We start from the raw sequence: 23,969 nt of genomic DNA, 5'->3' as shown, positions 1-23,969 counted from the left end.
GGAATGAGAATTTATGAAAGGAGCACCTAAGGGATGCTTTGTGAAAAAGAATGTTGGGAGTGGATACATAGAATGGTATAGTTGAAAGGTTGATTTTGGGAGTTGTACTTGCCTGGATTCATACACATTGCCTTATTTGAACAAGTTTCTTTTTATTTTTTTAAAGTTCTAGAGCAATGGTTAATAATAGATTTTAATGGAGGAAAAATGAAATCAAAAACATATTTTCTTAATCTTTTAATAAAACATGTCTGTATATATAAATATTTAAATTTTAAAACTGTGGCAAAATACCCATAACAATATTTCCATATATATTCTTCCCCCCCCTTTTTTTTTTTTAGATTTTATTTATTTATTTGACCTAGAGAGAGAGACAGCGAGGGAGGGAATAGAAGAAACAGGAGAGGGAGAAGAAGGTTTCTCGCTAAGCTGGGAGTCCAACAGAGGGCTTGATCCCAGGACCCTGGAATCATGACCTGAGCCAAAGGCAGACACTTAACGACTGAGCCACCCAGGCACCTTTTCCAAGGATATACTTTTCTTTACAAAATTGGAATACCAGTGAATATTTCTGTATTCTGCTTTTAAATGTATTATATCACGAGTCTTTCCCATATATTTTTCAAAAACATTGTTTTTAATGACTGCAAATATTTCAACCCAGCATTTCTCAAAGTATGGGGTCCCCAAGATCATTTTAGGGAATCTATAGTCTAATCTTAATATTTCAGTTTGAGGCTAGATTTTTTTCATAAACTTGAATCAAAACAACATCATCGTAACAGTCTGAATGCAAAGTAGGTATTAGAATTCATCTGTCTTCTATCAAGTCAGACTTTTTAAAGAGATTGCAGAAATGTAAAAGCAGTACCATTCTCACTAATGTAATTTATTAAAAAATAAAGGGTTTTTTTATAAAGATGTGTTATGTCATCATATAATAGGTTTATTGTTTTTGAATGACTAAACAAATATTATTTAAATGTCTTGATTTTCATTTCTCATATGGTAAATATTAAGAGATGTAACCCCATGTAAACAGAAGTTCTTTGGGGTTCTCAATAATTTTTAAGACTATTAAGTGGTCCTGAGGCCAAAAAGTTTAAGGACTTCCCTTTCAGTGTATGGTTGAATCATAATTTATTTAACTGTCTCACTATTTAATGATATTTGGGTGGTTTCTTTATGTTATTGTAAATAAAGCTGAAGTGAGCATCTTGGTTCTAAAATCTTCATTTGAGTTTTTGACCACTTTTAGGTAGATGTTTAGAAATACAGTTACTGGGGCGCCTGGGTGGCTCAGTGGGTTAAAGCCTCTGCCTTCGGCTCGGGTCATGATCCCAGGGTCTGGGATCGAGCCCCGCATGGGGCTCTCTGCTCAGCGGGGAGCATGCTTCCTCCAATCTCTCTCTCTGCCTGCCTCTCTGCCTACTTGTGATCTCTGTCTGTCAAATAAATAAATAAAAATCTTTTAAAAAAAAAAAAAAGAAAGAAAAAAAGAAATACAGTTACTGACAAGAAGTAATTTTAAAATTCTTGATACGGGTTACTTTCTGGGAAGCATTTACTCATTTTTGCTCTCGTCAGTTTTTGGCATTCCTGTGTCCTTGCACCGGATAATATGGAGTATTACTATTTTAAAAATTTGGGTTGATCCATCAGTTAAGCATCTCCCTTCAGTTAAGCATCTCCCTTCAGCTCAGGTCGTGATCCCAGGGTCCGAGGATGGAGCCCTCCATCAGGCTCTCTGCTCAGTGGGGAGTCTGCTTCTCCCTCTCCCTTTGCCCCTCCACCCTGCTTGTGTTCTCTCTCAAATAAGTGACTAAAATCTTTAAAAGTAAGTTTTGTTGTTAATAATAACAGCTTTCATTTATTAAATCCTTGTTATGTGCTAGATACTGTGTTAATAACCTAGCGTGGATTATCTCGTTTAATCTGCGCCTCTATTTCATGAGTTACTCTTTTCCCTTTTGGGAAAATAAGCTTAGAGAAGTTTTTCTTAAAACCAACAGCTAATAATTAGCAGAACTACAATTCATATCCCGTTTCTATTCCAAAGCCTATGTTGTGTACACTAATCTATTTTTAGGTTAAGCTTTTTATATGTTCTGTATATCATATCATACCTTATCTTTATTTTATTTTATATCACATTATTTCAGTATATTACTGGACTTTTGTTTTCTATTTTCTGAAATGATAGAACTTTCTTCTTAGGATTCTCTTGTTAAATTCCTTTATAAATCTTTCTTTCCCTTTCCACTTCCATTTGAACTATCTTTCTTTTTATCTGAAATGTGCCTGAGATCTTTGGGAATGCTAGTTTTATATACTTAAACCAAAATACTAGATTCCCTTAGCAATCTCCATGTATGTCAGAGATAATCGTAATCCCCTTTTGTGTAGAAACTAATATAAATTATACTCAACTCTTGATAATTTTGGAAAATACATACCTCCTTTGTCAAAGCACATTAGTGTACTTGAGACTGAGAAGTATTTTCAGAAAGAACTCTTTAAAGTTAAATAGCATTTTACAAACATACTTGACTACAGAATCCTTATTGTACATTATTTATTACAGTATCTTTAATCTGTCTCAATAGCAAATTTCCTTTTTTGTGAGACATTTATTTTCTGCTGATTCTTTAATAATTTAGAAATGTTAACTAATCTCCTTGTTGCTATTATTTTTTATTTTAGTAACTTTCAGTTCCAAGAGAGAAATAACTAATAATTAATTATATGGTGTATGAACTAATGTTAGTTTGTAACCCAAAAAGTGAATAGTTGATTGTCAGTTTAAAAGTGATATACTTCACCAGTGGGTTCTTGAATTTATTTTCAAGAAACATGGAAATCCACTTAAACTTCATTTCTGCTTATAGGTAACTATTTAATGTTCTTTCTCCATTATTCTTGTCTCTGTTTTTAACAGCTGTTTTTAAATGCTAACAATAAGGTGGCAGACAAGAACGAGAAAGACCTTGCCAACAAATTACTGACAGAAATAAATGAGGACCAGGTATCTACAAAGCCTGCATCTTGTTTCAGCTGAAGTCCAAAATCAGTCAATGGGAACAACTATTCCTGTACTTTTCTTATGTCTTAAAATACACAAACACTATCTAATTCTAATCTTCATTAATTATTTTTGAAAATTGCTAAAAAATTAAAAATAAAAATTTTTTCATCTAAAAGATAAATACGTTGAAATCTTGGTGGTTGATATAAATGATCAACAGTATTCCATCTGTATATGTGTGCATCCTTTTCAGTTTAAAGAGACACAGAGTACAGGAATGGGATCCCAGTATCAATGCTGTCCACGTGGTGGTGACTTCATATTTTGGGAGCTTCTTTCTCTAAGCATTGCAGTGTATTGGGACCTTAGGCTTTGTTTGTGAGTTTGTATGGTCAATTTTAATATCTTGATTCTTTGCTTCTTTTTGACAAGTAATGATTATAATTCAGTGGACATCCAAATCCTGGAGGAAGGGGAGAAGATGCTTAACACTTTGAATCTTAATTTAGCATAAAACTTAACTGTTTTCCTTTCTTAAAGTCACCTCTATATGGATATAGAGGAGAAATAAGCAGTTTTTGTTGCTTTTCAGCATTAAGTAATTCAGTTTTGAAGAAACTACCGATTAAAAATGCTTTGGTTTTTTTCCTTCCCCAAAATGTTTTGAGAGAGCTTACATGATGTCTTTTATTATTATCTTAATACCGAGATTTGTAAATAGAGCTGTGTTATAAAGAGACATGAAAATCTATTATTTTCTGTTCAGGATGTAAAATACCAACTATAGAGTACTATTTTAGATTTCTCTATGTTAGTCTTAAGGCCTTCTTATTTAGATTAATAAAATATTTACAATGATATTGATAAGAGGTTTATATTAATATTCCTAATTGTAGGTACTACTGATCTCTAGTAGTCTTGAACAAAGTGTAGGAAAGATCTTATTCATATGAAATTCTTTATACAGAATGACTAATGTAAACTATGTATATGTAGTAATATTTAATAACATCAACAGAAATCAAGATACTGGCTTATACAACTTGCCTAAAAGTGGTAGAGCTTAGCTTAAAATGAAAAAAATCTAATGAGTCCCCTTTTACTCAAATCATTTTTAGTGGAAGGGAGAAAGGAAAATTCTATTCATGGAATAACTAGTTTTAAGTCATAGTAATATATTCCCAAAGGCAGATTTTTGGGACTATGAGTTTTCATAACTTTCTGCTTCTCCTGCTATGCTTTCATGGTTGATTAAACCTGATGATATAAGTCATGTTCAGTTTTTTAATGTTGTTAATGTTAGCTTTTGTTTTCACTTTTTTTCCTCTAAATGTACAGCCCTGAAATTTAATACATCTCTTTATGATGAAGCTTAAACGAAATTCACAAAATTAAGCCGAAGCTGGTTTTTATTTTTTAATTATTTTTTACAGCTTTTGACATTAAGGGTTGCCTTCTCAAAAATGTGATAATGATTATAGATATTTCATTTTCTATTCTGCCTCAAATTTTGCATTTTATGTTAAAAATAGATAATGCCTTATGTTTACAAGTATGATCGGTGAATAAACATACCATTTCAATTATAATGCAGGGCTTGTAAAACAAATAGACAACACCATTTTAAACATCTTATTATACATGCTAGTGAAATTTCAAACTAGGAAGTTAGTATATTTCTGAAGGGAAATTAAAATATGATCAAATTTCCAATGATAGACTTCCCTTCCTTCCTCTGGAGATTGTCCATTATTTTTTAAAGCATGTATTAAGCTTGGTGTTCCTTTTGGTTTTTGTTTTTTTTCCAAAACATTTCAAAGTAATGAATGAATTTAACTTTATCCTTCTTGACACATGGCTTATTTTCTGTCAGGTAGGTAACTTTTTTTGCAGGTATGTCTCAGAAATCTGTTCTATTGGAAAAGGAATGTATTGCATGTTAAGTAATTATTTTTTCAGGTTTTCAGAACAAAGGTTTCCTAATGGAATACAAATCTCAAACACATTATTAATTTCTTACCCTTTTTTTTTCTCTCTCTCTCTCTGGTAGGTGTTTCAGGGACAGTTGGATTGTTTGGCTATATCAGCCATTCAGGCTTTGACAGCAGTAATGAACAAATCTCCAGCTGCTAAGGTGAAACATACATCCTTAATCTCTAAAATGTTATGTTATTTTATTTTTATTAACATATAATGTATTATTAGCCCCAGGGATACAGGTCTGTGAATTGCCAGGTTTACACACTTTGCAGCATTCACCATAGCACATAAGCTCCCCAAGGTCCATAACCCCACCACCCTCTCCCTACACCCCTCTGCCCGGCAACCCTCAATTTGTTTTGTGAGATTAAGAGTCTCTTATGGTTTGTCTCCCTCCTGATCCATCTTGTTTCATAAAATGTTGTTTTAGATAAACTAATTTTCACTGTATAATTCCCAAAGTAATATATGAAAGTATGTATATAATACCTGTGGTTTTACACCTGAAGTGAAAAAGTCACAAACTATTTCAGTGTCAGAATCATTTTGCTAATAATTTTGGAGTAAAATACCTATGGGCACTACTTTGGGATTATACGATAGAACAGTCAACTAGTAGAGATTTACAGTGTTAGTCAACAAAGGTAGCACTGGTGTTGAAATCATTTTATGTGATTCAATTGTTAGTGTGTCTAAGAATTACATTTTATATCATAGTTTTTCTTCATTAATAAAATAATTACTCTTTCACTGTTTCTCAGTTTATGACTGCCTAGGTTGTGAACATTTTCTACATGTGAACAGCCTTATCAGTTTGGGACTTGTTTTTCCATATGGCCTTGGAAATTCTTTTTTGTTACTCTCAGGATTTTCTTTCTGTCTCATTCACGACCACTGACTTTGTCCTGCTGTTCACTCATGCTTGTTTTGTGCTAGTAATTGTCTCATTGAGTAGTTTTAAGGATTGGTGAGATCATCTGTGTAAAGTGGTAAGCATAGTGCCAGGCACATGGTAAATGCTTAATAATTATCAGTGTCTATCATCATCATCATTATTCTTACTATTACCGTTTTACCTTCTCTCTACCACCTCTAATATATTTCATGTTTTGCCTTTTTTTTTTCCCCTGTTTTGCCTTTCTAATGGCAGACATGAGTGAATTATTTGTTTGAAGTTTTTGATTTTATAGTAAGTGTATAAATTTATACCTGAGTTACTGGACCAATTTAGTGTTACTAGCTTTTTTGGTTATCTTTTTATTTTACTTTATAGTTTTGTGTGCCCACAAATTCAAAAATATATAGGACTTAGACCTTACTAAAATGAACTTGATGCTCCAGATAAGGCATTCCATTTTGATACGAAAAGCAGAGAGAAAACTACCTAGTTTTTTGTGGTCACCACTCAATATTGTGAGAACTCGTTAGTCTTCTGAGACTGCTGTCTGACTCCTGTTATCGCCAGAGTCTCCTCATTTTTTCTTCAGTTTTGTTTTGACTTCACATAATACTGTGTGATTACAAATCAAGTGAAGAAAGGAAGTGATTGTACCCTAATCTGAAATTAATATAATAATTTTATAATATACAATTATTGCTTATTTCATTTATTTTACATTTGGTGGATTATGGTCACATCATATTTCAGGAGGTATGTGGAATCCATTTTAAGATGAAGAAGTGATGTAAGAAGCAAATATTGAACTCAGTCTTTTCAATATTAAGTTAATTAAACAGGTGTTATTCAGCATTTTAAATATTCTAACAAATTCAGTCTTTGAAAATGTGCTTTGTTGGATTTATTTCCCTTTTTCCCTTCCTCTAGGAAGTATTTAAAGAAAGAATTGGTTATACACATATGTTTGAGGTTTTAAAATCCCTGGGTCAGCCACCACTGGAACTACTTAAAGAACTCATGAACATGGTGAGTTTTTTAGCTTTATTAAACAAGTTCCATTATCTCCATTTCCAAGGTGGTTATTAACCTTTTGTCTTTTATGTTACTTTATAGGCTGTAGAGGGTGACCACACTTCAGTTGGGATTTTGGGCATTAGTAATGTCCACCCTCTCTTGCTTCTTATCCGGTGGCTTCCAGAGCTAGAATCCCATGATCTGCAAATCTTCATCTCTGATTGGCTGAAAAGAATTTGTTGTATTAATAGGCAGAGCCGAACTATTTGTGTCAATGCAAACATGGGAATTCACATCATCGAAACCCTTGATTCCCATTCTTCCCTCCACCGAACTTGTGCTGAGAACTTGATTACACTTTATGGTTCCTTGGGGAGTCAGTCAGTGAGCTCAGAAGAAATCCGTCGACTACTAAGATTGCTGAGAGTGGATGAACCTGAGTGTATTCACCCCTATACCACTCCTGTGACTCGAGCAATGCTGACAATGGCCCGAAAACAAAGTCTAGAGAGCGCACTGCAGTATTTTAACTTGTCACATAGTATGGCAGGAATTTCTGTGCCTTCCATACAGAAGTGGCCAGGGTCTGCCTTTTCTTTCAATGCTTGGTTTTGCTTAGATCAGGATCAGTTGACTGTTGGCAACGCTAACAAAGGAGGAAAAAGAAAACAATTGTACAGGTACTGTACAAGTTACGGAATATAAATGAATACTGTCATAACAGTATATGCTGTAATTCCCAAATAGGAAAAAGCTTTTCAAGCTTTTTAAATGCAGAACAGTTTATCTGAAGCCTCTTTATCCTTGGGGTGTACACAGTTTAATTATAAGTGTTTTATTGCTTTCTTGATAGTGATTACATAGCTCAAATATTTTGCCAGTTCTTAGGCTAGTTTGGGAAGAAAGTTCCTTCTTAAAAGTATTGTAAAAGTAGAAAAAAAGGAATAACAAATTTTAAAATGAATGGTGATCTTTGTGCTCCATTGAAGAATCTGTGTATTTATATGAAGGATCAGAAAACCTTTGTGTATGTACATCCAAACTTAAGTTACTTCAGTAACTAATAATTTTTAATATGCCTGACTTTCATTTATGCTTTCTGAATCCTATTTGAAAGAATTTTGAAGATTTTCAAGTTTATCATTTTATTGGAATTTTAATGGAATTCCACTCATATGGCTACCTTTTATAATTTACTAAACCATTAAGCCCAAAAAAGATTTAAGAATTATCTTTCAAGCAAGACTGGACTGATACTTGGCAGTAGACTGTAAGCCACAGCATTATTGATAAAGATATTCATGATAACATGGTTTTGTGTGTTTCAGTGGTGATAAAGCTGAACAACTGATTTCAAAAGTTCTGATAATATATATTTTTGTTAGCTTCTTTACAGGAAGTGGCATGGGTTTTGAAGCTTTTATTACCCATTCAGGTATGTTGGTTGTGGCAGTCTGCACAAAAAGAGAATATGCTACAGTTATGCTTCCTGACCACAGTTTCTGTGATTCCCTCTGGGTAAGGTTTTAGGACATCACATTTAACTTTCTGGTTCTTTCCTTTAAAAACACATTTGGTGCATGTACATCAGGAGTTGTCTCCTTTTTGAGAGTTGATTAATTTTTACTTTAAAATTCTATGAATGTTCAAGTTTATAAGGAAGTTAATATCACTTTCCTCATCATTATAAATTCAGCAGCAGTAAGTTTTCTCCTAAAAAGTTAAAAGGAAATGTTATCATTCCTTTCAAGTTTTCTAGAATCAGATTTGATTTTGAAATTAATTTAAAATGAGAACATAAGTTATTGAAAACATTGCATTTCCATTGCTTAAGGTATAAATTGCTTCTTATTAGAAAAATTAAGTGTAAAGAATACTCAGACTTGGAAAATACAGAGAAGATACTCTGTTACATTTATGTATAAATTTCTAGAACAGATTAAATGCCTTTATACTTTATAGTACTACAGAAAAAATTGTCATTCACTTTAAGAACAGAATTTTAACCAGCATTTAATTATCTTAAACTCAATGTTCTATTGTTCATACAAACTAGTTATAAAGTAATACTCTGAAAACAGTTGTCATTCCAAAGATTTAAAGTAATTTTAGTCTTTAAATGTATGTCTTACTTTATTAGCACAACATAACCATTGTTCACATGCCTGGAAAAAGACCCTTTGGTCATAGCCTTGTCTTTATCTATGACAATGGACAGCAGAAGGTCTCTGCCCCTCTCAGATTTCCTGCCATGAATGAAGTAAGCACATCTAACCTACTCTTTTTTTTTTTTTAATTTAAATTCACTTAATTAACGTATCGTGTATTACTGGTTTCAGAGGTAGAGTTCAGTGATTCATCAGTCTTATATAATTCACAGTGTTCATTACATCACATGCCCTCACCCAGTTATCCCGTCGCTCTCTCCCCCCTCCCGCTCCAGCTACCCTCAGTTTGTTTCCTATGATTAAGAGTCTCTTATGGTTTGTCTCCCTCTCTGGTTTCATCTTGTTTTATTTTTTCTCTCTTCCCCGTGAGCCTCTTTTGTTTCTCAAATTCCTCATATCAGCTAGGTCATACAATAATTGTCTTCTCTGATTGACTTATTTCGCTTAGCATAATACCCTCTAGTTCCATTCACGTTGTAGCAAATGGCAAGGTTTCATTTTTTCTTGATGGCTGCACAGTATTCCACTCTGTATGTATATAAAACACATCTTTATCCATTCATCTGTTGATAGACATCTGGGCTCTTTCCATAGTTTGGCTACTGTGGACACTGCTGCTATAAACATTGGGGTACACGTATCCCAACAGATCACTGCATTTGTATCTTTGTGGTAAATGCCCACTAGTTCAGTTGCTGGGTCATAGGGTAGCTCTATTTTCAACTTTTTGAGGAACCTCCATACTGTTTTCCAGAGTGGCTGCACCACCTTGCATTCCCACCAACAGTGTAAGAGTGTTTCCCTTTCTCTGTATCTAACCTACCCTTTATGGGACCCATTGATTGAGAACTTTTGAAAAATTTCAGTTTAATGTAGAAGGTTCTGTTTATTTTAAATATGTGCCCATGAATTTTAAAGTGTTTTCTATATTCTAAGATATAGTAAGTTAATATTTAATAATATTAGTCCATTATTATTAGATGAAGTCAGGCTTAAAATAGGAAAGCCAGAGAAATTGAGTAGAGCAGAGCAAAGGGTCATTAAGTAAAGCTCTCCAAGGGATGCCTGGCTGGCTCAGTTGGAAGAGCTTGGGACTCTTGACCTTTGGGTTGTGAGTTTGAGCTCCATGTTGGGTGTAAAGTTTCCTTAAAAATAAAATCTATAAATAAATAATACTTAGAGACGCTTTTGTTGGACTCATTTCCATCCCACTGAATTTGAATTAATAATGAAGAAACTTTAAGCCTTTACATATTATATTGTAGTCAAATATAAGATGGAATTTATTTACTGAGATAATTCTTAACATTAGTGTAAAAGTTTTTTGAGAATTCTTAGATGATTTTGAAAGAGCCTTTATTAAAGATAAAGAAATTTATTATTTCCCAAGTTCTTCTAGGATTCTAGTAATTTCTTTTTTTTTTTTTTTAAGATTTTATTTATTTATTTGACAGAGATCACAAGTTGGCAGAGGTAGGCAGAAGAGAGGGGGAAGCAGGCTCCCTGCCAAGCAGAGAGCCCGATGAGGGGCTTGATCCTAGAACCCTGGGATCATGACGTGAGCTGAAGGCAGAGGCTTAACCCACTGAGCCACCCAGGCGCCCTGGATTCTAGTAATTTCTTGTTGAAGTTCATCCTGATGCTCATTATAGGATAACCTGTAATTAGTATTATTATACTAATGTGTAGTTTTTTTTATAAATTTTAAAGGGAGAAAAGTAGTAATTTCCTCTATTTTAGAATATAGTAAAATAGTGGAAGTTTTTAAAAATACTCATTGAAATGTGAGTTATAAAAGTAATGCATCTAAATCCCATAGGCCGAAAGTAATATCTATAATGACTTTGTGTATGTGCACACATTATGATCCAATACAATTAAAACTTCAGTTTTATCTTCCATCTATTTGTTTTCTTTATTTTCAATATCAAGATAGAGATGTAATTAAAATTATGTGATTTATTTTGTTTCTTAATTTATAGCCTTTTATTTCCTGCTGCATTGGTTCAGCTGGGCAAAGAACCACCACTCCTCCACCTTCCCAAATCCCAGATCCACCTTTTTCTTCCCCCATTACCCCTCATCGGACATCATTTGGCGGAATTCTGTCGTCAGCCTCCTGGGGAGGAACACTTGAAAAATCAAAATTGATTACCAAATTGATATCAGCTGGAACCCAAGATAGTGAATGGGGCTGCCCCACATCTCTGGAGGGTCAGCTAGGGTCTGTTATCATCTTCTTTGAAGCACTACAGCCTCCTCAGGTGAAGGCATTGTATTTAGCAGGTGAGCATGTATAGTCATACTGTTTAAACTTAAATAGTCTTTTTGTTGCCTACATATATTTTGAAGAATATATTTGATCTGAAGAGTGTATTAGTATTTGTAATGGAAGCTGAAAGGGAAGAAGAAACCTACTACGTTCCATGCCCCCACACTCCAACTTGATTAGGATATTATTGACATAAAACAGGTAAGTTTAGAAAGTACAATGTAATGATTTGATACACATGTATATTACAAAATGATTACCAAAATAAGGTTAGTTAGGACCTCCATCCCTCACATAATTACGTTGTTTTACATGTGTGGTGATAACATTTAAGATCTACTCTCTTAATAACTTTTTGGGGTAAAATATAGTGTAGTTAATTATAGTACACCATACTTTTTTTGGTAGGCATAAGTAAAGCAAACCTTTAGGAAATTTTTTTTTTAAATTTATTTATTTGACAGAGAGAAATCACAAGCAGACAGAGAGGCGGGCAGAGAGAGGGGGAAGCAGGCTCCCTGCTGAGCAGAGAGCCCAACATGGGACTCAATCCCAGGACCCTGAGATCATGACCTGAGCCGAAGGCAGAGGCTTAACCACTGAGCCACCCAGGCACCCTAGGAAATTTTTCAAACATCATCCATAATAATGTCTGTATTAGTCTATTAGGACTGCTGTAACTCCATACCACAGACTTGGGTGGCTTATACACTATTTCCTCATAATTCTGAATGTTATAATTCCAAGATCAAATTTCCTTCAGGCTTGGTCTGTTGAGAACTCTCCCTGGCCTGTAGATGGCTACCTTCTCACTATGTACTCACATGGCATCCATCTTCACTTGGTGTATGTGCAAAGAGAAAGATATCTATTCCTCTTCTTATAAAGGGCCCTTTTGACATCACTTAACCTTAGTTACCCTGAAGACCTCCAAATATAGTCATAAAGAGGGTTAGAGCTTCAACATACGAGTATGTGGAGGGAACATTTTTCAGTATATAATATTGCCAATACTTTTGACAGATTTTAATAAATTGGTGAAACACAATATAAACCTGTATTTATAAGAAATCATATGACTGATTCTAAAATCATGTGAGTCTTGTTCTAAAACTTGTCATTTTTATACTTTATTATTAATATACCTGATGAAATGAGAACAGAAGAATTAGGAGACCTTGGATAAGATTATAAGCTATTTTTGTTTTGGCTTTTTCCTTTTCTTTTGGCTGTGATTTTAAAGATACACACTGATGGTTATTATTGGATCATAACTATTTTCAAATTTCAAAACTTTAAGTATTCATATATATTAACTTCAGAAGAGCTATTTTATGTAAAAATATCTTTTTTAGGTAACATAAGAGTTTTGAGGTGAATGGGACTGCCCAAACTTTGAAAGTTTATATTAGAATCTTATAATTACTTTAAAACTCACCAAAGTATATGAAAGTGCTCTATAATCTAAATAAAGTTACTGAGTCATTTAGTGTGGTCATTACAGCTTATATAGTTTGGATTTTATTTTCATAATTTTTCCAACTTATAATCCTACTCTTATAAAATAATAATTATTTGTTGTATAGTCTTTATAATGATTGTTTTGAATGGCTGCATAATAGTTCATTGAATCCATATTGCATGATTTACTTAGGTTGTTTATAATTTTTAATTTGATATAAACTTCAGGTATTAAATGAGATGAACTATTGTACTTTTGGTGTTTTTCCTTATTTGGGTGGGTTTACTTATGATAAATTCCCAGGATAAATATTCAGAGTGTTTGAATTTTTTGGAGGGGTGCTCTCAATAATGTTGCCTAATCAATTTCCAAAAGGTGTATACAAATTCACAGTGCATACTAGTAAAATGTAGGTATACTAGTTTCACCACAGGCTCATTAAGATGGAATGATCAGTACTGTTTCCTCCATTTTTTGGTGTAAGATGGAACCTTGCTGTAATTTCTGTTTCTTTGATTTTTTAGTAAGTCCTATTATTTTACTGTTCAATTTCTATGTTATCTATTCACATGTTTGATTGTTTTGCTCTTCTGTCATATAAATTTAAATTACATTAGATAAATTAATAGGTAAATTTAGTTATATTTGATATTAGTTTTTTAATACCATATAAAATTTCCTTTCTGTAGTGGAGATCTAACCACCCCCCAGCTTTTCTAGGTTTTAGACAAGCTACAGGTGGTATAAAAATAAAGTTCATTTTGGCTATTATGTTTTAACTGTGTTAAGTAGCTTGAAACGACTTAATTTAAAATTTTATTCTAATTACACAAACCAAGGTGGCCATATATATTCAATGATGTTTGTGTATATGTGTATAAATAATTTTCAGGTCCAAACTGTTTAAGCCCTTGGAAATTTCAGGAGTCTGACATGGCTGACGTGCCTGCTAACATCCTTCTTCACTACACTGCAAAGGTGAGAGTAAATGCATGGCGTGTATCTAGTTGTAACTATCCTGTGAGCTAAAATTCCTTTCTTGTTCCTTTTGTCATTTCAATGGATAATTAAGAAGGACAGACTTGAATTTCCACTAAAAAATTATTAATTTTCAAAAGAAGAGGAAAAGCAATAAAATTAAAGTGCAGTTCTCAACTAGGATTCAAATGTTAATCATTATGTCATCCCAGTAGTATGAGTGGGAATCGTTGGGGTGGGAATTTGTACTAATGAATTGACATCAGTAAATGAAACCGTGTAAACTTTTTGTTATCCTACTTCTTTGGAAGGAGAGATTAAACAAAATTATGCTCAAAATTTTTTTGTTTATTTTTAAAATGTAATGCAAGAAAACAAACCCAAAAAAATGGAATGTTTATTTCAGAAGGAGAAAAAAGAAACTACATATATGCATAGCATGTGTTGTCCTTTTTCCTTCAAAGAACTACCTAGTGAAAGTAATTAAGGTCAACAAGGGCTGAGGGAAAGATCAAATGTAGAACTGGGAAGAAGAAAAAGAAAAGTGGCATAAACAGTATTAGTTGTCTTTGTTATACTAAATGTTACATTGACCCAGAAAGTGCTTTTTGTGAGATTATACACTGTAGAACTTTTCTTCTAGTTTAGCCAGCTATTACCTTGTCATAATTTATTACCTTGAATACTTGTTATATTTGACCTAATAAAATTTACCTATCATTTGTATTCCCCTAACTCTTTATTTTAATTAATTTCAAGCCTAGAGCGGTTGAAAGAATGGTAAACTGAAATCCTGTGTACTCTCCATTCATTCACTAATTCACTAATCACTAACATTTTGCCATACCTGTTGACTTTGTTTCCAGTCTTTTGTGAAGGCAGATTGACATAACTATTAGACACTTTACTCCTAAGTATTTCTGTGTAATCATTAACGTACCCAGGAAAATTATGAATAATTTCTGTACTATATGATTCATTCAAATTTTCCCAGTTTTCCCAAAAATACTTTGTTTAGCCTTTTCAAAACTTTAATCTGGATCAAGGTTCATGCATTGCGTTGGCCATCATGTCTCTTGGGCCTCCTTTTTTTTAGTGTTTGCCTTTTGTAACATTAACTTTTTTCCAAAGATATGTTTGTCTGCTGAACTAGACTTTATTTTCTTGGCAAGAACTATATCATATATTTATTTTTACTATATTATAAATAGATAGGAAATAATTGAATTTAATCTCACTAATGTATCTGGTAGCATGTTATAGACATGTGATAGCTAACGGAATCTTTCTGGCATTGTGGTTGTCATATTCTTTTTTCAGATTTAAACTTGATAACATTAGGTTGAATTTTTTTTATTGGAACTTCCAACAGTAAAAAATTTGTAATAAGAAAATAGCCATTCTTGTTTTTCTTCAAGAAACTCAGATGACAAATATATACAATAAAGAATTTCTTGGAAGAATATTTCTTGAAAATGGTGATAAAATCACGATACGAGGGTTCTGTGTTTAACAGAGTTTTGGAGAACTGTATTCCGTATATCCATTTTTAGAGATTGATGATACACTTGAAAAATCTTGTTAGAATCCTGTTAGAAACTAGTTTACTTTTATTTAATCCTACTTTTTCACCAGTTATTTGAGCATAGAACATGTTCTATTTTTTAATCTCACTTACTAACAAATGCTAGTCTGGGAGGAGCTGCTCTAGAGGATTTTTTTGACAGTCAACAGTTCTTCATTTTTGTACTCATTTGTAGGAGGTGTTAAATCATCCATTATTGGTAATTTTTTGAGTGTCTTCTCTGAGCCAAGAATTGTGCGGAACTTTCAGGATATAAAGATGAATAAAGTGTCTGACTTTAAGAAGCTTATAACCTAAAGTGAAGTAAATATGTAAAAAAAAAAATAAGTGCAATATAATTTTATGAGCATTTTTCATTTTAGTTCCCATTTATTGAGTATTTACACTGTATCAAACATTATGCTAAATGTTTTACATGTATTTTTTCACTTACCCTTCACAAAAATCTAAGGGTTATATGGTATTACTTGTGTCTTTTATAAGTCTAGTTTTCTTAGGCTCAGTAAAGACAAGTAACTTGCCTAGCCTCATAATTGTAGTGAGTGGTAGTGCTGGATATAGAACTCAGCCTATTTAATGCATATCCTTAACCTATACAATATTTCTCTGTTGGAATTAGGTACAAAATACAGTGAGCAACAGGAGAGGGGTTGGTTCTTTCAGAAGGCTAGAAGATCATAGAAAAGATGGTTTGATTTCTGTTTTAAAAAGTGGAGGAGGCATGTGCCAGGCCTAACAAGCAGAACCTTCAAAGGCACATACTATAAAACTGGGATCTACATATATTTGGGTTTAGGGCACTAAGTAAGCAGGCACTAAGAAGAGAAGATGGCAGGAAATTAAATTAGAGGGCGCGTGGAGACCAGATGATAGCAAGCCTCCTATGCCAGACTAACTAGGCAGTGCACAGGATTTTGAGGAGAAGAACAAAATATAATTAGGTTTGCATTTTAGAAAAAAGGTCTGAAGTTGCACTGTGAAAGTTGGATTGGAGGGATAGCAGATGGGAGGCAGTCATGCCATAAGGAGTTTTACTGTGTGAGGACAAGTCATAGATACACGATATCCAAACAAAGGTTGTAATGGGAGAAAAACATTTCTGTCTCTGAGACTAATATAGTTTACATTGGGTTAACTGTAAATTCGATTTACATTTGTTTTATTAAAGCATATTTCCTCAGTTGCTTTAAGAAGAAAATAACTAATACATCATTTGTGCTACAATTTATAGGGTTTGGGTTTTTTTTTTGTTTTTGGGGGATTTTTTGGAGTGGTGATTGGATTCAAGGATACTTCATTATCTGCAAATTCACAGATTAAACATGAAGTTGTGTGCTTTATAATTCTTTATGGAAGTTAATAAATTTGACAATTTCTAGAATTATGGACTAGACGCTGAGTATGAATATAACCAGAATTGTCAAGAACACGGAAGAAAATAGTGTCTATGTCTGTGACTGGATTTTTGTAAATTGTTTTGTGATTTTTATATCACATTTTAACCATGTATTTTATATGTTATCAGTGAAATTATGCCTAGCGAAATACTGATGGGAATAAAACACAGAACTTTTTTTTTTTTAAGATTTTATTTATTTTACAGATGGAGATCACAAGTAGGCAGAGAGGCAGGCAGAGAGAGGGGGGAAGCAGGCTCCCTGCTGAGCAGAGAGCTGGATGTGGGGCTCAATCCCAGGACCCTGGGATCATGACCTGAGCCGAAGGCAGAGGCTATAACCCACTGAGCCACCCAGGTGCTCCCAGAACACTGAACTTTTTAAAAAGCCAAAAATCTGTTTGCATATAATTGGCTTAAAACTTCTCTATTTTTAGTTGTTTTAACTTCACAGAATTTTAAAAAAATTAATTGAAGTATAAATGACACACAATGTTACATTAGTTTCAGGTGTACAACATAGTGATTTGACAAGTCTATGTTATGCTATGCTCACAAGTGTAACTGTCATCTGTCAGTATACACCACTGATACAGTACCACTGACTGTATCTCCTTTGCTTTACTTTTTATCCCTGTCACTTACTCATTCCATAACTGGAAGCCTTTATTTTCCACTCCCCTTCACCCGTTTTGCCCTTGGCCCTCTCCTCCCCTCCCCTGTGGCAACTATCACTTTGTTCTTAAAAGAGAAAAAATTTTAAACTATGGTGATTGGTGAGTAAGTTGTTGCTATAGCTCATCTGTCAAATGGCATGCAGCAGTGGCCTATTTTTGATGAGTGAATGCTTTAGAATCTAGTCCCTGATTCTTTTAAAGGACAATTAGAATAGTAATACTAAACTTCATATTGTAAGCATCTTATCCTTGACTATAATATATACCCTTTTAAATTATAGTGAACTGTTTCACATATAGTTAAAATTATGTTTTGTCTTCATTGTGCTTAGCTGTTTGCCATATTTTCCTTTTATTCTTAGGCCTGCAAAAATTCAATCTGTCTTGATTTATCTACTAATTGTTTGCATGGAAGATTAACAGGAAACAAAGTAGTGAACTGGGACATTAAGGTAAGTTAATGATGAGCTACATAATATGTAAGTTTACTGATCCTTTTAAAGAGTTTACCTTTTAAGCACCGCTGGATTGATCTGAATAATAAGTTCCGGTGAAAATTTTTGCAGGCAAGATAAACTGAAGTATAAACAGATAGGTAGTTGAACGATTAATTTGCTTGAAACTTAGTTACCTCCTTAAACTATGTCATAAATTTAACAGTTTCCTTAAGAAGAATATACTGCCTTGGTTCATTGCTCCACTTTTAAGGTATTTAATCCCTAAAACTGTGTGGCAGATTTCAACCCCTCCTAACCTCTCAGGGACTTCATTGATGATCATTTTTCTTCTGTATTACTTCTGTCTGTAGTCTCCTGTTTGTTAGCTTTGAACACAGATCTCTCCTCTGTGAGGCTAAAGATGAGAGACTTTTTCTTCTTCCCTGCATCCCTCTCTAGCTATCATGACTTGTCTGTCTTCTTGATGTGCCTCATATGTGTGTGTCAGTTGGACATAATGTCTTTGGTTCTATCTAAGAGGCCTCTGTTTATTTTCTAAGACTGAGTTAACCGTTTTTGTCATGAGTACTGTAACACTTTATCATTTCACTTATTGTAAATAGTGACTTGCTTGATATTTGCTTGCTTTGATTCTGCAGTAGTCCTTAAGAACTTTGAAAGGACGTACCACAGCTTTTTTCCACTGGTGCATTTTACAAGCATATGCAATAACGTTGTTTACTGAATTGTTAAATTAATAAAGGTTATTTAGATTCATGTCAAGTTAACTTGACTTTAGAATTAATGTCAAGTTAACTTTAGAAAGTCAAGTAAGAGATACCCTATTTCTAAAATATAGTATTCCCTTGCAAGTTATCTTACAAAGAAATTATAGCCTAAGTAAAATTAAAAATATAAAAGATATTATAAGGCAACTTGCTGGTAAATTGGCAAAAAATATATATATATATATCTTTTATATATATATATTTTTAAGAATTTATTTATTTATCGTAGTGAGAGACAGAGCACAAGCACGGGAGGGGCAGAGGGAGAGGGACAAACAGATTCCCAGCAAGTAGCCCAGTGTGGGGCTGGATCCCAGGAACCTGAGATAATGACCAAGCCAAAGTCAGATGCTTAACCAACTGAGCCACCCAGGTGCCCCTCTTTTTTTTTCTTTTAAACACTTATTTATTTAAGAGCATGCACATTTAAACAGGGGGAGGGGCTGAGGGAGAGGCAGAAAGAGAGAATCCTCAAACTGAGCTGAAATCAAGAGTTGGATGCTCAACGGACTGAGCCAGACAGGAGTCCCCCAGATCCCTTTTATCTTGTAGTCAGTTAACACTGATTAAATACACTTACTGTTTCAGTGGAACAGAGGTAATTAGAATAATTCTGCCAGTGTAAAAATGAATCTATCAGTTAATGTTAGTCGTGTTATTCTCATGGTATAAAGCATTTTTCTCTTTGACTTTGAGATGAAACCACTTAATTTTACCTGTTAAAATAGTAAGATTTATGACATTTGTCCATTCATAAGTTAACTTTTGCTGTCACTTGTAAGATTGGCCTTAAAAGGCTAGTTGCATATCTTACTTATATATAGAAAGCTGATTATTTTTGCTATACATTATACTTGAAAATCAAAGTAGTTTTTGGTGCCTTTGAGTTATAACTGTGGGAAATCAAACGGGAATAGAATTAATAAGAATGTTCATTGTGTTTTTTTCCTTCAGAAAATTATATTTTACTTTTTTTGTTAGTTTTAAGAGCTATTTTTACTAGTGTCAGAGGTAGAACTTAGTGATTCATCAGTTGCATATAACACCAAGCTCTCATTCCATCAAGTGCCCTCCTTAATGCACATCACCCAATTACTCCATCCCCCCACCCACCACCCCACCAGCAGCCCTCAGTTTGTTTCCTAGAGTTCAGTGTCTCTTACATTCATTGTATTTTTATACTGCAACAAAAGCAAACACAAAAATAGTTAAATGACAACTGAGAAAAAAAATACTTGCCATCCAAAAAGTTAATTTGCTTGCTATTACCTTAAAAATCAATATGAAAAACAGGCAAAAAGTATGAAGAGGGTTCAATAAATGAAACTCAGTCTTGGTGGCAGATCAGAACATTTTAGCAGTTAATGTTGGCTAACCTTGGGTAGTACCCTGTTTGTAAGACACTATGCACTCATTTATTAACTTACTTAATCCTGGTAACGACTTTACAAAGTGGGAATTATTATTAGCCTTATTTTACAGATGAAAAAATTGAGACCAGAGAGATTAGTAACTTGTTAAAGAATATGGACTGTATTTTGTTAAGCTATGCAAAATAGTCACTTTGAACTTCTGTTGAAACCACCCACTTCACTTTTTTGTTAAGTAAAAGGAGAGTCAGTCATATTTCTACCACCAAATGTAATTTTTTCTTCATTTATTTTGTTGTTCATTATACTTAATTGCCTTTGACAGCTGTTTCCTCTTATTTCATTAGTGTTGTATTATAAAGTCTACTTAATGGGGTCAAATTTAGATTGCCTGTGTTTGTGAAAGGGTCCGTAGACAAAAGGACGAGACTGATAGAAAGCGAAGGTCAAGCAAAGCTTTATTTCACGCCAAGCATTGAGATTCAAACTGACGAGCCAGGGCCGTCTCTTGCAAAGAGGCGACCCCTCCCCCACCAGCCTCACAGACTAACTTTTATAGAGTAAAGGCCATGTGGTTGAGCCTGACTACACACAGGTGGCCAATTGAATTACATTCTACCCCATAGTAGTTATTTGAACTAGCCTATCACCCTGGTCAGAATTGGCGCCCAAAAGGCAGGGCCCACATTTTTGGGTGGTTAGGGAGGTGCTTTCCTGATTGGATGTCTCCACCTGGCCGAACATGTCCTTGGCGGGTAGGGAGGTAATACGTGCGCTTTCCCTTGATTGGACGTTTCCATCTGGCCGGACACGTCCTTGAATCTGGACTCCGTTATCAGGGGCTATTTGGCCGTATTTCACCAATTCTGTTTCTAAGCGCTTTCCTCTTGGGGGAAGGGACATGTTCAATCTAAGTTTACTGCATAAACAACAAAATGGCTCGCTCTGGCTAAGTAGGCCCTTACGTTTGGAATCCCTAAACTTTGGAAAACAAAGATGCAGTAAAAATGGTCTGGCATAGTCTCAAGTATCGACTATGGTGACCCCATGGCTATTCTTTAAAGCAGCTCCCCAAACAAGGGTTCCTTTAACTTCGACATTGCCTGAAAGCTTAGCAAATTGTAACTTCATACATGCTTGTGTGAATAATAAATGACAGAATTGTCCTTGTTTTATAAAATTAAAAAATTGTAATTGTCTTTTTTCAGGACATCATAAACTGCATAGGTGGATTAAATGTATTGTTTCCTCTGTTGGAACAAATCAGTCACTTTGGTGAAGGACAGATTTCTGAAGGAATGAATGAAAGCACAGTTTCTGAATTGCTAACGCCTGTAGAAGGAGATTGGGTTGTACTGACCTCCACAAAGGCATCAGGTATTGAAATAAAATTAATACAAAATAGTCATTGAGAGATTTGGTTATTAATTGAAAAATAGATAAAAATGTCTTACCACCGTTAGGAAGAAACTTAACCATTTGTAGCTGAAGCAGCCCACTCCTAATTTTACTAATGTAATTCAAAAAGTTCATAATACCTTAGTCAAAAAAATTAAGAAATTGGTTTTACTCTTGACTATCCTTAATTTGTACTATTAGTGGAAATATGATAGAACTGCTAAATGTATGGTAATGAAAATATTTGCATGTGTATGTAAGTATATGATATGCAGTCACTGCTTTTCTCTGACACTTGCATTCTGCAAGTGACCTTTGGAAACAAATTGCTCAACCAAATTTCTTGTTTGTTACAACACGCGCTATAACATAGAAAATGTGATGTAAAAGTGATTAAAGTAATTATGATAATTAAAGCATGTTCACAATTCCTCAGAGTCACGATTAGAAAGGAATTTAATTGCAACATTTATCTTGATTGTGAAGCACTTTATTCAAAGACATCCTATCAACCAGGACAATCTTACTCACTCCCATGGAGTTGCCACTCTTGGTGCCTTGCTGCAGAAGGTGAGCTAGTTTAACATTCGAAGATATGGCTGATGATTGTAATTAGCAGTTTGTCTTTAGGGGTTTTCTTCTTACTAAGTAAATATTTTTTTAAAAACACTATTGTGGCTTCAGTTATATTAGTGGACGTAATTTTATTTCACAGGCAGATTTTTAAAACCTACTCTGAATCACCTTTTTATAAGAATTACTCATCTTATATAACAGTATATAATCTTTGATATGTAAGAATTTGTTTATATTGGTATTTGGGATATTTGATAAATCTAAGACTGTTGTGGAAAAATATGTTCTAATGTACATTGGTAAATTAAAGTTTTTATTTTTGTAACAAAGATTCTCATATTTAGATGTTCTAAATTATTCATTTGAAATTAAGTGTAGCTTAATGATAATTATTAAACTGAAATTTACAGGACCCTCATCTGTTTGGATTTCAGGTGCCAAGCTCCTTGATGGATGTTAATGTACTGATGGCAGTTCAGTTATTAATTGAACAGGTGTCATTAGAGAAAAATATGCAGCTCCTGCAACAAATGTATCAATATTTACTCTTTGACTTCCGTATTTGGAACCGTGGAGATTTTCCCTTTCGAATCGGTGAGAACAGTCTGTTGGATCAAATTTTACATTTGTTTTAGAAATTTATAACTACTTGTGAGGTTTTATTTTAGTTATTCATTTAAGAGTGAACTTTGTATTTTAGGTCATATACAGTATCTTTCCACCATCATCAAAGACAGCAGGAGAGTTTTCCGAAAGAAGTATGGTGTGCAGTTTCTCCTAGATACACTTAGGATTTATTATGGGTATGATGTCCTTGCTCCTTCTCAGTTTGATGTTGTTTTCTGCCTGCTGCTTGCTTGGAATGTCTAGATTATTTATTTTCCAGAAATTCTAATATCCTTTAACTTCAGAAAGATGATGCAGAGGTTAAGATGATGAACAATGGATCACGTAGATTGGGTTTGAATCTTGTGTTTCGTTAATTGTCTGGCTGTAGGCAACTTACTCAGCTTTTCTGTGCTTAAGTTTTCTTGTCTGTGACAAAGAGATAATAAACCTGTGACATCCTGTCCATTTTGAGGATTAAACTAAATGCATTAATAACATGTAAAGCACTTAAAACTGTGTCTGTCACCTAGTGTTGTTTAAGTATAAGCTGTTTTAACTATATCTTTGTCATTAAAACCCAAGGTTTTCCTTAAAAGGAAAAAGAAAGATACCATGAATTCTTTTTTTTTTTTTTTTTTAAAGATTTTATTTATTTATTTGACAGAGTGAGAGATCACAAGTAGAGAGGCAGACAGAGAGAGAGAGAGAGAGGGAAGCAGGCTCCCTGCTGAGCAAAGAGCCCCCATGTGGGACTCGATCCCAAGACCCTGGGATCATGACCTGAGCCGAAGGCAGCGGCTTAACCCACTGAGCCACCCAGGTGCCCCGATACCATGAATTCTAATAGTTACATGGAAACATCTTTTTTTAAACTAAGAATTCTTTTGTATAAAAAAAGCACTAAAATGTAAACATTTAAAATTTCAATTCTTGCACTTTTACTTTCTCTTTCAGGAGTGATTGTAAATATAGTGAGCTGTCTCTAGATGACATTCGGACAATAAGGACTTCTTTGTATGGACTAATTAAATATTTTCTGTGCAAAGGTGGAACTCATGAAGAGATACAGAGTATTATGGGTTACATAGCTGCTATCAATGAAGAAGAACAGGTATTTTGCTCAAGAAAAATCTGTTTTTTCTATTTCACACTTAAGTTGCTATATCATCTTCTTTTGAAATTATACATATATTAAAAATATTTTAAGAGTAAGATGTTTATTATGTAAAATATAGTATTTTGCAGTTATAGAAGTAAATTTTTATTTCCTAACTGAAAGTTAAATAAAATAATAGATGGTGATGCAATAAAATATTCTAGTTAGCTAAAAAGT

At 33.8% G+C, this 23,969-nt stretch overlaps 1 protein-coding gene across 1 annotated transcript in view; it reads left to right on the top strand.

Annotated features, from left to right (window-relative positions):
- NBEAL1 (neurobeachin like 1) overlaps positions 1 to 23,969 on the top strand; it is a 187,229-nt gene that overhangs the window by 63,511 nt on the left and 99,749 nt on the right. The window contains exons 11-24 of the mRNA XM_032860042.1: positions 2,942 to 3,028; positions 5,079 to 5,162; positions 6,834 to 6,932; positions 7,020 to 7,600; positions 8,306 to 8,438; positions 9,061 to 9,180; positions 11,071 to 11,374; positions 13,715 to 13,800; positions 17,821 to 17,910; positions 21,262 to 21,430; positions 21,888 to 22,021; positions 22,462 to 22,621; positions 22,728 to 22,830; positions 23,591 to 23,747. Of these exons, the coding sequence (XP_032715933.1) occupies positions 2,942 to 3,028; positions 5,079 to 5,162; positions 6,834 to 6,932; positions 7,020 to 7,600; positions 8,306 to 8,438; positions 9,061 to 9,180; positions 11,071 to 11,374; positions 13,715 to 13,800; positions 17,821 to 17,910; positions 21,262 to 21,430; positions 21,888 to 22,021; positions 22,462 to 22,621; positions 22,728 to 22,830; positions 23,591 to 23,747 (2,307 nt within the window). The remainder of the gene's footprint in view (positions 1 to 2,941; positions 3,029 to 5,078; positions 5,163 to 6,833; positions 6,933 to 7,019; positions 7,601 to 8,305; positions 8,439 to 9,060; positions 9,181 to 11,070; positions 11,375 to 13,714; positions 13,801 to 17,820; positions 17,911 to 21,261; positions 21,431 to 21,887; positions 22,022 to 22,461; positions 22,622 to 22,727; positions 22,831 to 23,590; positions 23,748 to 23,969) is intronic.

The sequence above is a fragment of the Lontra canadensis genome, unplaced genomic scaffold, assembly GCF_010015895.1.
Source record: "Lontra canadensis isolate GAN:19392208 unplaced genomic scaffold, GSC_riverotter_1.0 scaffold18, whole genome shotgun sequence".
In the NCBI taxonomy this organism is placed as follows: domain Eukaryota; kingdom Metazoa; phylum Chordata; class Mammalia; order Carnivora; family Mustelidae; genus Lontra; species Lontra canadensis.
The sequence above is the reverse complement of the archived record's forward strand: the minus strand, read 5'-3'. Positions and strand labels throughout refer to the sequence as shown.